This window comes from Emys orbicularis, chromosome 1 (assembly GCF_028017835.1).
Source record: "Emys orbicularis isolate rEmyOrb1 chromosome 1, rEmyOrb1.hap1, whole genome shotgun sequence".
NCBI classification, from domain to species: domain Eukaryota; kingdom Metazoa; phylum Chordata; order Testudines; family Emydidae; genus Emys; species Emys orbicularis.
Window position 1 is genome coordinate 320,051,886 of NC_088683.1, and position 16,617 is coordinate 320,068,502.

Consider the following 16,617-nt stretch of genomic DNA (forward strand, 5'->3'; position numbering starts at 1 on the left):
TAAGGAATTTTGCAGCCTAAAATAGGTATTCCTAGATGGCATGTTTTGTTTTTTCAAACTCTCCTATCACAGCTCTTCAATGCTTAGTCAGCTCAGAAGCATGCCATTTCTATTTGCCTTCAACCTTGTGTGGGTTTGGAAATGCCTGAACAGACTTCACTTTCCTCGGTCAGGCAGATTGTGTACTTTCACATTCTTTACTTTGGTTGATTGGCCCTTTTAGATCATGTGAGGGGAGCTGGAATCCAGAGTTGTAGCTTTTGCCACTCCTTTTTCTTTTTTAAAGCACTTGCTCTTTCCAGCTTCCTTGGGCTTATTGCCTCTCTTTTTTCGTTACACTCATTAGAATCTGGAATAATTATACAGGGGACTGAAGCAGTGATTTTAAAGGGGCAGAGATGTTTAGGCAGGTGTCCAGGACTTCAGGCTCAGGCGGTTACTATCTAAATTCCATGTCACCTGAGGGCCAAGAGATGTACTTACGATTTGATCAGACTACAAGACGCTCTCCATACAGGATGAGTAGGATTCTTGCACGCCATCAGCTACTAACTAAAATTCAGCAAGGTGAGTTACTGGCTCTAACTGGCTTCTAACTGTTAGTATAATGTCTGCAGGTCAGCTTCTGCATACTAAAAACTTTAGTTAATATTTGAAATTTCAGAGTTTACCTTTCTGTACTCTGAACTGAGTCTAACAGACTCCATCTAAAACAGTCAGTGACAGCATTCTACTGCTAGGTAATTTTTTTATATTCACATACAAAGAACATAAAGATTCACAACAGTGCATGATCAGTGACTTAACTATATTGCCTTTTAATCATAAACTTCTAGGTAACTTAAATGTGGGCAAGGGACTGAAATTCCTCTTGTCTGATTGCTTGAATGTCATAACACCAGGCTGCGTATAATTCTGCTACATGTAAAACCTATACATGTAAAACATATTATGTATTGTGCAAATGATCAATTTTACAAATCTACTTAAGACTGCAAGAGGGTTGGAAAAGGGCTGCTCTGATAAGACTCTTTAGGAAAAACTCATGTGTGATTGTCAAAGAATTATAGAACTTCTGTCACATGTCCTTGAAGATAATTGCTGACTTGTCTTTTTGTCACATATATATCCAGTAAACACTACACCTTCCTTAGAATGTACAGTGTTAGGGCTAAATATATACATATCAGCCTCAAAACAAATTCTTTGGCCTGTGTGCATTTTAAAAGAAATCCTCTTCCAAAGCTCCCTAGAACAGATGTGAAAAACATAAATTTAAAAGCCACCTGTGTTAATTTTTCTAGGTTAAACGGAAGATCAATATATAGTATATCACTGAAGCTTTTCATTTTCCAAATCAAATGTGGACCTACATTCATACAGAAAGAGAATGCCATGTATTTTTCACCTGGGTGAAAAAATCTGGAAGATAACATTTTCTTATACAATTCCTGTCTAGTACCTGCTTGCTTACACTCAAAGTATTGCACTCCCTTAACTAAAAACAGACAGAGTAGTGTTAGCTACTCTGTATTACTCTAACATTACTTACTCTCAATCCCAAGAATATAATGTAAAAGTTGATGTGAGTTTCTGCATATGAGCAGTTAAATGGAGTGGCCAATTTAATTTGTCGCTTTCAAATGTTTTCCATATCAGTGGCTGTGGAACTCTGGAAAAAGGTCAAGGATACAATTATGAAACCCTTATTGTATTTATAAAGGAACAATACATATTTCATTGCCCAGGGTTCGATGAAAGAGATTGTTTCTGTGGCAATTAGGAAACTCTGTTGTTTGCAACAGAGTTTCTGGACTTGGTGATGTTTGAAGGATACTGGCCCTAACTGCAGCTCTGATATCAGGAAGGATATTATGTCATTCCATATACCCTCGATCTTGATTGAATGCAAAGAAAAGGCAATTTTTCTTCTTTTGGGTTTATTTGAGAATACATGTTGCACAGTATTAGACAGCTTAATTTTCAGGAAGGGACTACAGCATAGGTGCTGATACTGGGGGTACTTCTGCACCCCCTGGCTTGAAGTGGTTTGCATCATATACAGGGTTTACAGTTTGGTTCAGTGGCTCTCAGTATCTCCACTATACAAATTGTTCCAGTACCCCTGGGCTACAGACAAAATTATTTAACAAGACACTCTTATCTGCCTCTCTGGCTGTATGACTTTTCTCCTCTAAACCTGTATATGTGCCAGAGTATGTGCCTAGATAGCAATGTGTGCCTAATAAATACATATAATAATGGTCTACCTTTTCAAAAGTAACACGTGATTTTGGGTGCCTCCATTTTCGGGTAGCTAACATGGGACACTTAACTAAGCACCTGATTTATAGGAAGTGCTGAGCACCCACCCTCAGAAATGAGGTCCTTTTAAGGAGTCAGTCTCAAGTTGGCCACCCAAAAACTGAGGCACCCCAAATCACTCCTCACTTTTGAAAATTTAGGCCATAAATATCTATATAGACAGAGAGGCAGCATGTCTAGTAGTTAAATCCTGTATCTACAATTTACTCACTGGGTGACACTGGACAATTCATTTAACCACTCTGCCTCATTTTCACCATCTATAAAATGGGGATAACATTTAACTACTTATCTTCTTCACAGCGAGCTGTGAGAATTCATTTTTCTACCATGTTTTGATGTTAAATGTTACAATTAACTGCTAATTTATACATATATTATTAGAGAGTCAGATCTACATATTGGATTACTAGGAATTTATTACTTCTCACCTCCAGTCTTTTATGAATAGGATTCAGAGTATATATTCCTTTGGTTAGATAAGTATAACTCTCATTAGCAGTAATGAATTTATGTGCACATGTAGAGGTAAGAATAGGCTGCTATGTGTACACCGGGTTATATGCATGCAAATACCTTATCATCATCATCATATTCCCTAAAAATCATTTAGTCTCTATGGATTCAATGATTAGGAGCATATTTACATGTCTGGAGGGATCTCGAGACATATGCTTCTATTGGCCAGACATGTCACTATAGCCTAGCTGACTATCCAAACTGCAGGCCAGCTATTCACTGCGTTGAGAATCCAAGAGTGGGAGGTTAACCACTTTGAAACTCAAATACGTTCTTACCGCAAGTGCCTTCTCTTCAGTTCAGTCCCTCCTACAGGCTCACTTCTTCTGCAGTGCCCTCAAGAAGTGAGACAATCATATCAGTACAAATCATTTTATTAGTAAAGTGAACAAAACCAAGTCTAGCTATTACACCTCTCCCTCTTCTAGGTTTCTGTATACATTCTGTGTGAAATCTTGCTCCATTAAAATCAATGGTAAAAGATCCATTGACTTTAGTGGGGGTCAGGATTTCACTCTCTCTGTCTATTTTGTTTAGACGGTAAGCAGCTGGAAGCCAGGATTGTCTGGATTTTTTTTGCATTGTCCAGCACTGTGGTCATTCTTCTTGCTCACAAATAATTAAGGATGAGTTTCACTGCTGTGTGGCGATCCTGCAAAAGGACTGTGCACCACTTAAGTCCTATTTTGAGGCCTTTTGCTGTAGAATTTCACCCTATTGATGATGATTAAATAATGAAGTTCCACAGGACAGTTTAACGAGAGAGTATCTGAAAGCAGATCAGGAGATGACGATGCAAAATGGAAGTCATAGGCAGGGCCGGTGCTACCATTTAGGCCAACTAGGTGGTTGCCTAGGGCGCCAAGATTTGGGGGTGCCAAAAAGCGGTGCCCCCAATTTTTTTTTACAGCGGCTGCTGTGCTGGGAGGGAGAGGGAGTCTGAGCTGCCGGCAGGCAGCCCAGGGGTTCCCCCGGGTCAGCGCGCCGCCGGCAGCCCAGGGGTTCCCCCGGGTCAGCGCGCCGCCGGCAGCCCAGGGGAACCCTGGGTCAGTGCGCCGCCGGCAGCCCAGGGGTTCCCCTGGGTCAGAGCTGCTGCACGAATTCCTGGGCCGGGGGGTGGGGAGCTGCCGCGGGGGGGTGCCTCAGGGCGGGGGGGGAGCTGCCACACAGCTCCCCGGGCCGGGGGGGGGGGGGAGAGAGCAACCGCGGGGGGGGGGAGGGGGCGCCTCAGGGCAGGGCGGGGAGCTGCAGCGGGGGGGGGGAGCCTCAGGGTGGAGGGGGGCGGGGAGCTGCCACAGGGCTGGGGGGGGGAAGGAGTGGCGCAAGGTGGAAGTTTCGCCTAGGGCGCGAAACTTCCTTGCACCGGCCCTGGTCATAGGTTGCTTACTGTGGCCCCAGTTCAGCAAAGCACTTAAACACGTGCTTTAATGCCATTGATTTCAGACTTTTTGCTTACGTGCTTTGCTGAATAAAGATGGACTTAAGCACGGGTGTAAGTAGTATGCTGCACTGGGGCCTCTTTGAGTATATACTCTCTACTTCTTGCTCATATATCTTTCAGTTCTTGGATGATAAACAAAGCTTGACCTTGCATTAGTAAACACTGTGCATTTCAGATCTAGGATGTTTCTTAAGGCCAAGTTTTCACTAGTCCAGGAAGTTATTTATAGAGCAGTATAGGGAGCACTCAGAGCTCTCATTACAGGATATGAACCTAAGTACTAATGTAGTGTAATAATAATTTCATATACTTGATCTGTCTCTCATTAATAACATGCACTTTTGCAAATGATGCTGAATTACTGTTTGGAGAAGTCCACATTAGGTTACTACATCCTTGCTGCCATGACATTGCGTGGTGCGGTTTTTCTTCACCTTTTAAAGACAAGTCTGCTGCAGAAGCATTTCTTTGTATTTCCTTTAAGGTGTTAGTTTAAAATAAACAACATGAATTATTCCCAAGAATTAACCCACTTAATAATTCTACCACAAGGGAAATCAAACAAACTGGAGTGTCATTTTAATTAGATTATACTTTACAAGTCCCAGATATCTGGTTTGTTTTCACCACCAACTCTTTGAGACAGATTGTGGTAGTGGCCTGAGAGTGTGAGTAGTGATGATCTACCTCGGGGTCAGCAACCTTTCAGAAGTAGTGTGCCGAGTCTTCATTTATTCACTCTAATTTAAGGTTTCGCGTGCCAGTAATACATTTTAAAGTTTTTAGAAGGACTCTTTCTATATGTCTATAATATATAACTAAACTATTGTTGTATGTAAAGTAAATAAGGTTTTTTAAATGTTTAAGAAGCTTCATTTAAAATTAAATTAAAATGCAGAGCCCCCCCGGACCAGTGGCCAGGATCTGGGCAGTGTGAGTGCCACTGAAAATCAGCTCGTGTGCCGCCTTCAGCACGCGTGCCATAGGTTGCCTACCCCTGATCTACCTGATATTAAGTCGGCTTTTTCAAAGTGTGATCTTTTGATGATTTATTTTCCCATATAACTCTGTTACTTTCCATGCTGAAGGGGAAGCATGCTTTGGCATAAAGCAACAAGGTATAGCATGTTTGGTTTGGAGTATTTATTCAAACTGAGTATGGCATAACTGTGTGAGAATTCTTTAATGATTACTCATGTTCTCTTTAAAGTAAATAAGGTGGTGGCTGTCAATAACACAAATGAGGAGAGTCAGAAAATTGTCATGATTTCAGAGCCTTTCACTAAAGCCACTGCACAATAGAAAGTAAAAAACAGAACAATATGTCAAACAGAATGAGTAAAATTAAGATCACACACTGGAAATATGAAGTCAGAGATATGGCCAGAGATTGAATGGTCAGAGATAATATAGACTGAGTTAGAAATTTAGGGCCAAATTCTGCCCTCAAGCATCCATGCACTCCTGTCAGTGAAATCTGTCCACATGTATCTGCAGATTGAATCTGGACCTTGGACTACACGTTTAGGGCAATATAAAGAGTAATAATACTTTGAGTAATACCTTACTCCATGAGTAGTTCTAATGGTTTCAATGGCCTGCGGTGGCATAAGAAAATCCTTCATAAGAGTGATTTCATATGTACATTTTGAAAGCAACATTACAGTGCAACACTCTGCAAATGATTATAAAATGTCATACACTGTAAGGCTCCGTATGAAACTTTAACAAATTGTCAGTGTCGTCTAAATACACTTGTGTTTGTCCGCTTTGTGGGAACAGGAGTAGGATTAACGACTCCAGGTTTCCTGTCTGAAATCTTGTTATTCTAGGTAAGGTTAACACAATGTTTTGCTCTTCTCCAGCTCCTCCCTGTACTCTGTGGCTACACTTCATTTTTGTGGTATTGGTAGTGTTGACATACGGGGAAGGATTCATTATCTTGAACTGCCACAGCAAAATATAATACAGTATTATAATTCATCAAAAAAACTATGCTAAAAGAATGTAAAGGTTGCAAAGTCAAGCGCTGAAAAATTAGGAAATGCCAGAATTAAGGTTGCCTGTGTAGCCTTGATTCATCCCCTTGTGCTGTGTTTTGTATTCACTTCAGGGTTTGGATAGTGTGCATAAAATAAGGCCTCGGGCCACACACTGAATGTGGGCAATAAAAAGAAATATTGAATAACTGAATGAAGTTGTGATCCTGTGGAAAATATATATTATCATGTAACTAAAGACTGTATTATAATCCGTATGTACAAGGGAGCCAAATTAAGACTTTACAGGCAACCTTAATTCTAACATTTCCTAACTTTTGAATGCTTAACTTTGCACCTTAGCATTCTTTTAACTTAGTTGTTTCAGTGTCATTTCCTTTTTTTTAAATTGAAAACAGAAAATCCGTCATGTGGAGCCATATTTACCCCCAATTTGGGTCACTGTTGGGATTCAGACCTTTCGATCCACAGCATAGACCTCCACCACTTGAACTAATGGAGTAACTGGTAGCAGTGTTAGGGTATTGTCATCTATGTGGCCCAGTCACTAGGGGGAGGATGAGACACACTTTGCCAATAGGTTTAGCAGGTATTTGCTGACAGCAGAAGAATGGTAAGACTGAGGACTTGTGGGTTGAATTCCAGGTTCTGTAGGGGAATATGCTCTAGGGGTGATAGACCCTTCTGCCCCTTTGTCACAAGCCGTTCTCTGTCCCACTCTGCTCTTATTCAACCACCCATTGCCATCCTTTCTCCTCCCCCTCTTCTCCAACCCTGGCCTCTGCCCTTTCCTTCTCTGCTCTCATCCAATCCCCCCCACACGCACACACTCCTCACCCCACTCCTTCTGCTCCTGTCCAGTCCCAACCCCCTCAGCTCATGTTCGCCTCCCTCTCTGCACCTCCTCTGGTTCCTGCAACTTCTCTTCCCCTTCACCCACCCCTCCTGTCACCCTTACGTATTCCAGTCTGGCTGCTTTCTCCTCCTCCTCGCTGTCTGTGTGCCCGCAGCAGGAGCATTGAAAGCATGGGAGAGACAGTCTCCCTGCTCTCAGTTCCGGTGCTTGGCACCATACCTTGTGTCAACAGTGCACTGTAAACCTGGGTCTATGGGACTCGTGCTTGTGGAGTTGGTGTTTCCAAGCCTGTGCTTGTGCATCCCCACTGCATTGTAAATCTGAGATTACAATTGCTGGACCCAGCTCTGACAGCCATGCTAATGCATCCACACTGCACTGTGCAGACCTCCTTACTCGGGTTTATGGCTTGTGCTGCACCTGCACTGCAAAATGACAGGGCTTGGACCTGAGCCACAGCGAGACTTGAGCTCAACCCCCTAGGTAGATCCACGGGCCTGGGTCCTTAGGGCTTGCTGATCTGAGTCAGAAAGACTTGTGTGTGGATGGTGTGGGAGGGTAGGGTTGGGCTTAAACTTGAGTCTGAGCCTGGGTTTTCAGTGCAATGTAGACATGCCCACAGCAGCCCTCAGTTAGTGGGAGGAGCACTTACGGGAGAAGTTCTGCTCAGCCCCTCTAGCCCCAGGCTGGAGCATGCCTAGAAGCTATGAGGGGCTGGAGAATGCTCAGTGCAGATGGAATCTTTGAAATATTTAGCTGCCAAACACCAAGTGTCTACTGAGCATGTGCAAACTGAGAACTTTTAGAGGCTTAAAACATGAACTAGTTTGGGTGGATTTCACATCCTGACACCAGAGCATCTCCTGCCAAATTTCCAGTCCCATCTCCAAAGGATGGAGGCAATAGAACGTCTCAATGAAACGATTGTAAGAATTTTTTTAACACAGCAAAACATTGTTACCTAAATGTGTTCTCGGAAATGGCTGAACCACTTTAGCTGAAACTTTCTCAAAAAGATTCAGTCTGCAGCAGACATCTGACATGGAATTCCACCCAAAATTATAAGCAATTGAAAATAAGGCCATACAGTACGAAGTGTTGAGAAACCTTAACTGGTGTCACTACCTGCACCGCATATAGTAATGTGAATAGTTAGAATTGTCAAATTGCCATGAAATACCCAAGATAGAAAATAATTAGCAGACTGTCTACAAGATATGCCCTATCTCACCCAGATGTTATAGGCTTGATGTGGAAATTAAAATTCTATGGCCTATGTTGTGCAGGAGATCAGACTAGATGATCACAATGGTCCCTTTTGGCATTGGAATCTATGACCATACATCGAGTGTCAGTCTTTAGTTTTGCTGTTAGATTCAGATTAAAATAGGAGATGAAATCTTAGCCTTATTGAACTCAATGGGAGTTTTGCCAATAACTTTAACAGAGCCAGGATTTTACTTGAGGTCTGACTGACTAACGTAAGACATTTTTATTTTGAAAAAAATTATTATATGTATAGTAGCAGTTATCTGTTCTATATCTCGATGAGTCATTACGAAGATTCTTAATTTTGAAATTCACACTACTGTTATTCTTTGAGCCACCATTATTAAAAGCAATATATGGTCCAATAAGTGAAATATATATGCTGAATAAGTGAATCATTCTGATAATTAATTTTTTTATTTTATTTTAAGATTAAAATTTAAAGCAAGTTATAAGTCATTGGGGCATATAAAATTCTATGGAATAGAAGTAAAATTAGAAATTGCACTCAAGGATACCATCATTAATTAAGAGAAACTGTCATTTTTGTTACCAAGAGACACTTTAATGTTGTAGTCTAATAAGCTCAAGCTAATTTCATCCTTATTTGTACATAAATCCTTGGAAATGAAGTGCAGTATTTGTACCCTGAGCACCATAAATGATGATTAAAAAACCCTGCAGTTTTAGGTTGCAGTGAGATATCATTTTCCATTCTGGGCAATAGATCCTTAGTTCTTTTGGGGGCAGAAGGGGTTAAGTTTGGCTCTACATCTAATCTCTGAAAGTTGTTGATAGCATCTTTGCTGCAGTAAGTCTTTTATCTTACTTCAGTTGTGTAATATTAGTTCTTAGATTTTTAGATTCACAAAGGCAGTTATACAGCTAGTGAAGAAGGCACCACAGTTACATCAGATAGTATAAAATAATTTTTAGAAGGGATATAAATCCTCATGCCATAGAGCATAGGCCGGCTAGTAACTAAAAGGGGTAGAAAGAAACTTCTCCTATGGGCAGGTTGTTCTATAAATGTCCATTGTGGTGTTTGTTGCACCTTTCTCTGAAGCATCTGGTACTGATCACTGTCAGAGACAGGATACTGGGCTAGATGGACCAGGGGTCTGATACAATATGTAGCAATTGCTACATTTCTAATTTACACACCTACAAATAGGTGAATATGGGCAGTTCAAGGCCCTTTCCTGTTCAATTAAACCTCATTGTTTTGTTTTGTTTTATAAAAATTTGTAGACTGGTACATTTCTGTTCAAAGGAACTGTTGCATTTTCCTCCCTTCCCTCTCCCCCTCTGATCCCAGGTCAGTTGTACTTGCCTACAGCACAGAGTGAATCATCACAGCCAGCGTCGCTAATATACGTGCTACAATATTAGTCTTGTTACTTTTTTTTACAACCACGTTGAGCTAGAATGTCTTGAAACTACTGAAGAAGGGGCAGCATGATTCAGAGAATTTAGGAGCATTTAGGGGGAAAGCTTAGTTTTATGTATATACAGTTCAGTATGTCAAAATCATTATCGTGTGTCCAGTGTGAAGACTGACAGTTTGAAAAATAGCATTTTGCCATCCACTCTGTTTAAGCCCTCTGCGAAAGAAGGATTCAGTCCTGTAACTTACTTGAATCTTCTTCTATAATTAAATAAAATAAAGGAATAAATCATAATCATGTCCATTAGTCCTAATTTAAAGAGCTAGAAATTACATATCTTTGGGGCTAGCTGCTCTCAGTTTCAATAGAACATTTTGTGGGAGGAAGATCTGTATATGACTCATCATCACACTGAGCACCATTGTCCCAAAAGATGTATGATTTTTTGGCTCCATAATATATTTTGAATTTACAGAAACATGCTACTTGTTATTTTATTTCATTTGTTATGTCCATTTCTGAATCACCGTATTAGAGAGTGGCTTAGGAGTTTGAAAGAAGGGGTGACACAAGTGGGGATCCTTGAGTTTAGCCCAGGACCTGTTGATGTCTTCATCTTTGTGTGTTTGTCTCTCTCTTCCTTTTTTAGTGAAGTTATCCTTACAATAGAATGTTGCGCTCTCCCCTCAAAGGCAGGAAGTCTCCTTGGAGGCGGTGGTGCTGCTTTTACTGTCCAAAACATGGGGGGCTTGGAGAATGGTGCAGTTAGGCTGCACTTGTCTGTCCCTCTTTACATACTGGGATTGCCAACTCTGTGGAACTCCTTGTCTCTTCTGAGTCCGAGGGTTTCTCTCCAGGCCTCCAGCAACTTTCCTTCCACCCCTGCCATCCACATATGCACTTTGTGACAGAAACTGGGATGGAGATGGTTAGGCTTAGTGGTTGTAGCTGGAGCAGTCAGTCAGTGGTCAGAGTAGTAATAAAGTGTCCAGGGCGGGGTTGGAGTGAGGCTGGAGCAGGACTGGGAGCAGAGCTGGGGCAGGTTAAGACCCGGGGAGACTGTTGCCACAGTCAAGCAGGAGAGAGTTCCAAGCCCTGGAATGACACTGAGCAGACTGAACTGCTGTTCCTCCTGTGGGCCTTGTATGCCTTTGTCTGGGAGTCACGTGACGAGTTCCTAGCTTGTGGATTGGTTGGAGCCTAGCACAGGAGTGACTCATCACCTTACACTTTGGGCCAGATCTTCAGCTGGTGAAAATCAAAGTAGCCCTATTAAAATCAGATTAATGTTGCCTTACGCAAGCTGTCTCCTGGGGATGTTGCCCATACCAGGTGGAAACCCACCTTTTCATCAGTCTGTCGGCTTCTAGAGAGACAATGAGTGCAGTCATTAACAAATGCAGAATGTTGACTGGCCATTATAGCTGAAACACTTCATGGAATAGATGAGATTTTAGGAGTCTTTTCAAGGAGAACTTGGCAGCTTGGTGCTTTTCTTGGGAAGCCATTGCAGATATATGACAAAAGTCTGGAATGGGCAGAAAAAAGAGAGACATGGGTAAGATGTAGGGAGCTAGACCAGTTTTAGGAAGCAAGGAGGGCAGAGCTTCAGGAAGGGAGAGACAAGGCCAGAGAGGAGGAAAAAGAAGAGCTAATTTTGGCAGCTGGATTTTGGATGTACGGGGGTGGTAAGAGATGGGAGACAGAAGCCAGCAAGGAAGAGGTTACACTAAAAATTCATATCAGCAAACTTCGAAGTGAAAATCACAGGACCTAAAAGAGAGGCTGAATTTAGGCATGAAATTTGAGACTCCAAAGTAGGGCTGTCAAGCGATTAATTGCACTATTAAACAATAATAGAATACCATTTATTTAAATATTTTTGTATGTTTTCTACATTTTCAGATATATTGATTTCAATTACAACACAGAATACGAAGTGTACAGTGCTCACTTTATATTTATTTTTGATTACAAGTATTTGCACTATAAAAAAAATAATAATAAAGCCCAAAAGAAATAGTATTTTTCGATTCACATAGTACGAGAACTGCAGTGCAATCTCTTTATTGTGAAAGTTGAACTTACAAATGTAGAATTATGTACAAAATAACTGCGTTCAAAAATAAAACAATGTAAAACTTCAGAGCCTGCAAGTCTACTCAGTCCTACTTCTTGTTCAGCCAGTCGCTAAGACAAACAAGTTTGTTTACATTTGCAGGAGATAATGCTGCATGCTTCTTGTTTACAATGTCACCTGAAAGTGAGAACAGGCGTTCGCATGGCACTGTTGTAGCCAGCGTCGTAAGATATTTACGTGCCAGATGTGCTAAAGATTCATATGTCCCTTCATGCTTCAACCACCATTCCAGAGTGGCAGTTTAGCACCTAAATCCTTTTGTGGAGCTAACCCTTAGTTTTTTCTGGACTTCTGGTAGGTAGGAAAGTGGCAGACACGAGAACAGGACTCATCTAGCAGCAAACAATGGCTTATTTATAATGTATTTGGCAAACCTGAGTGTTTTTGGGGAACAGCCTGTTGGTTTGTTGTTTTTTTTAAATTGCAACTGACGGTAACAGCTGAATATGTAATTATCTGTAACTTCAAAGATAATGTTTTTCTCTTCCTGAAAATACTTTTAGAAGGGAAATAATTTGAAATCCAAAAGTCAGTGCTTGGCCACAGCTAATGAGACAGTATCATCAGTTACATTGTTTTCAAAATCTCTTTATGGCTGGTTTTATATTTATGAAATCTGCCCGGGGTCTTGGACAGTTTTAGAAAAATCTAAGTCTAATTCTACCACCCTTGCTCAGTCATGGACAGTAGTATTGCTGTAGGCCTGATCAACAGTTCATTGCAGTCCAAAGGAATTTTCCCATTAAATTCAGTAGGCTTTGGGTCAGGCCCTCTGTGAGAAATTAAGAGTGGCAAAATCAGGCCCCATGTACATAAGGAAGAGGCCACTTTAAGCCTGTACTACAGTGAAAATTATACAACCTGGCAAAAAGCAGAGCCCTTGCAGGCCAGGCTGTATTCCACATCACTGCCTGATTAATGTATTATGCATCTAGTGACTCTAGTTGTGAGTCATCATCCCCTCTGATGGAGCCATTCTTCACTCTGTGTTTCATGTCAAAGTCCAAAACTGTCTTCTTTCTTCTGCCCAGAACAAATGAAGCTCTGGTAAGTGGTGACAGTTAAAATGTCATGTGAATGTTAGCCAAGCACTTCAGAATGTAGTGTCTTTGCATTTTGTGCTTTTATTTATCCAGGAGTTATTTAGGGCCATTCCTCTCCTTTTCCAAATGGGAAGCAGCTTATTCTCTTAGAAAAGGATTTTTCTACCCTGCCTGTCAGTAGCTTACAGTCCCGACTTCATCAGTGAAAGAATTCTGAGTGCAAATGAATTGAACAAAAGGGGAAACAGGCCGGCATTGCACTTGCACAGCTAGTGCACAGGGTTCTGTCTGTTCAAGGAAGAATGATCCATTCATAAGCTGCTCCATTTTGAAGAAAAAAATTTCCTGTGACATTTTAATTCTCTTTTGTACGGAACCATTTTTAGATTTTTCTGCTGCCACTCATGTCAAACGCTTTGTATCTTTCAGTTTGAGCTGAATTGCATATTATGAGCTCAACACACTCTCAAATAATGGCAGCGTTATTTACTGAATGTCTTATTATCTCTGCTGTTCTGGGATTTGATGGTCAGTTCATCAGTGCTGTCCTCTGAAGGAAAAGAAAAACTCTTTCAATTACTGTAAGCCTGTAAAACAAATGACATATTTTAAATGAAAATTATAGCTCGTAATATTAATTTCCTGTGAAATGGTCTCCTACTAAAGGCTTTTTTAGGAATAATAAAAGCAGGTGCCCCATATTTGAAGGCAATAATCTGCTTCCTGACATCAACGGCGGAGTTGTTTATCGTGATAAGGGAACTGGATTATTGCTGAGGAAATTGAGCCTGTTCCGTCATGTGAATTATATTTTAGGGCCTAGTGATTCAAACTGCTGAGCACCTCTTGTGTGCTCCATGGGAACTGAGGACAACCAGAACTTCTCTGGAAGTGCCTGACACCTCAGAGTTTTCATTTCCCGTTTCGAGGATGGATTTTGTAAAATATGAAAATGAATGAATAACATAGATCTCTTCTCCATTCTCTTAATAGGTACGTGGCTCCTTAGTGATTAGTTCGGCTCCCAGTTTGGGTCTCTGCTACTCCAAGACCACCAATGGGATCAGGGACTGTGCAGAGGCATTAAGCCTCTTCCCCCCCCCCCCAATTTTCTCTACTCTTTATCCCTTCTTCTCAAAAAGTGTGCTTGTCTCATTCGAGATTATTTAAAACCTGAAGGGGGAAATGGGGATCTGGACCCCCTCCTAAGGCCCCCCCAGCAGTGCTGCTGGTGGTGTTGTAGAGGGGGAAATAAATACAATGTTAAAAGAAATTGCACACGGAGTGTGTGTGTCTGGGTTGGCTCTGTCTGCCTAAAGAGGAGTGATAAGAGGAGTGATATGTGTTTGTGTGTGAGAGTAGGGTGGGGTCCCATGGGCAGATAGGGGCAGGGTTTAGAAGCTGAGGCAGCTGCATTTGGTGTGGGTATCAGGATGGGGTTTCTGAGGGCACTAGCTATTCAGAGTGCAGAGACTTGCCTATTGCACAGTTGTTGGGATTTGCAATTAATTGGAATTCTCTCAGCCAGCAGGGTACAGGGCTGCTGTACAGTAACTGACCCAGCACTGTTTCCCATTTATGTAGTTCGTTTACAGAAATATCTTACTGAATTTAACAGGGATAGAGCCAATATGACAGCACAGGAATTAAACTGATTTCCATAAGCATTAATATTTGTATAAAGTATAGCATTTAATTCAGAATTCTATCATTTTAATAGTATTTTTAAACCACCCTGCAGTATTTATAGTATCCAAGCAGAGTGCAAGAATAAGAGGACAGAGAACACAGGGGATCTGCTCTGTCTTGTTCTGACAGAACTCCTGCCTTCACTTTGCTGGCACCTGGGTAAACTGGTTGCTATAAAGCTTTGCTCATTCACCCACCAGTGGCAGCTGGAAAGGAAGCCCCTTGAATGGTACTGGCAAATGACTCCCAGTGCCTTTGAGGTCTGCCAGCTACACAGATACCAGCCTGACAAGTGTGTGATGTGTATGGAGAAGAATACCATGGTGGGGTCTCACACACTGCTTTCAGAAAATGTTAGGACTGCCTTTATAATAACTTCTGAGGGTGTTTCTTGTTCACTTGGCAATCATGGGACTTTGGGGGAGCAGATGTCATAGTCTTTGACATCAGACCTTTCAGTCCAAAATGCAGTTATTTCTTCACAAGTAAGAATCATCAAGGTTGTTACAAGGAGGAGGGAGAAAAATTGTTCTCCTTAACCTCTGAGGATAGGACAAGAAGCAATGGGTTTAAATTGCTGCAAGGGAGGTTTAGGTTGGACATTAGGAAAAACTTCCTAACTGTCAGAGTAGTTAAGCACTGGAATAAATTGCCTAAGGAGGTTGTGGGGTCTCCATCATTGGAGATTTTTAAGAGCAGGTTAGACAAACACCTGTCAGGGATGATCTAGATAATACTTAGTCCTGCCATGAGTGCAGGTGACTGGACTAGACCTCTCGAGGTCCCTTCAATTCTATGATTCTTTGAAGTTATTTAAATAACCATTCAGTCATCCCTTTTTAAAAAGCAATACTACCATATTAATCAGAAATAGCCCAGAGCTCTGAAATAGCACTATGTAAGCAGTAGTGTTTTGCACCACAGCTGTAGAAAGCTGGAGTACTTTTGTATGAGGATTTGTACTCTCACTCGTTGCTAATGGACTACAGAGCCCAGGGATTTACATACTGCACAAATAACACATTATACAAATAAGACATCTTCAGCCAATCACAATGTATGAAATTGCATAAGTGAGAAATAACTAGAGGACACTATGCTTCAATTGGCTGAGACCATCCCATTTGCTAGAACTGAGTACCATTGAAAAATTACTTACATTTCAAAATGTAGATCTACAGACTCTTAACCACTTGGTCTGGCAGGACTTTATATTACTCTGTGTTACTCTGGCTGACACTCAGAGCTGAAATAACAGGCTTCGGAAAAACTGCACACAGTAAAGGAGGAGAGGGAAATACAGTGAATCACCTATGGAAATTTTCAAAATGTCAGTCTGAATACAGATTTTTAAAGGACAAAGATGCAGCATTTTAATGATTTTAAACTATATGTGTATATGTAAACTGTGTATAGATATAGATGTGTGTGGTGTGTATGTAATATAATATATATATGTCTATAGGGGTGTGTGTGTGTGTATATGTGTAGATATATGTTGTGTATAAAGCACAACAAAAATGGTATATGTATGTGTAGATATACGTTGTGTATAAAGCACAACAAAAATGGTACTAAAGTAAATGTTGTCATTCTTCCTCCAGCACAAATGAAGCTGATCATCGACAATTGCTTGGTAAAAGTTGTCTCTCAGATTATTTTATTGAAACAATATGAAATAGCAAAATCACAGAGCATGTACCTTTAAACAACTGTTTTGTAGAAGTTTGCATCATCCATTTAAAGTGAATCAAAACTACAATGCATACATTTTAAAGATAAGTATTTATTATTGACTATATGTAGCAGCTGGAAAATTATAGCAAATTTTAATTATCTTCAGAAAACAAAACCTTCTTGCCAACAAGCTGGTTATTATCACGCAGCTGTCATATGCTGACATACACTTTCAGCTCACATGAGGCTTAGCTGTCTTAGACAACCATT

The 16,617-nt window shown here is 41.0% G+C and overlaps 1 protein-coding gene across 3 annotated transcripts in view; it reads left to right on the top strand.

Moving 5' to 3' along the window:
• The window catches only part of STARD13 (StAR related lipid transfer domain containing 13), a 507,124-nt gene that overhangs the window by 348,700 nt on the left and 141,807 nt on the right, over positions 1–16,617 (top strand). Inside the window, exon 1 of one of the 3 annotated variants that reach the window (XM_065403684.1) lies at positions 399–567. The exons of the other annotated variants lie outside the window; for them this stretch is intronic. Coding sequence (XP_065259756.1) covers positions 399–567 — 169 coding nt within the window. Of the gene's footprint in view, positions 1–398; positions 568–16,617 lie in introns of those variants that run through there. 3 annotated transcript variants of the gene reach the window in all.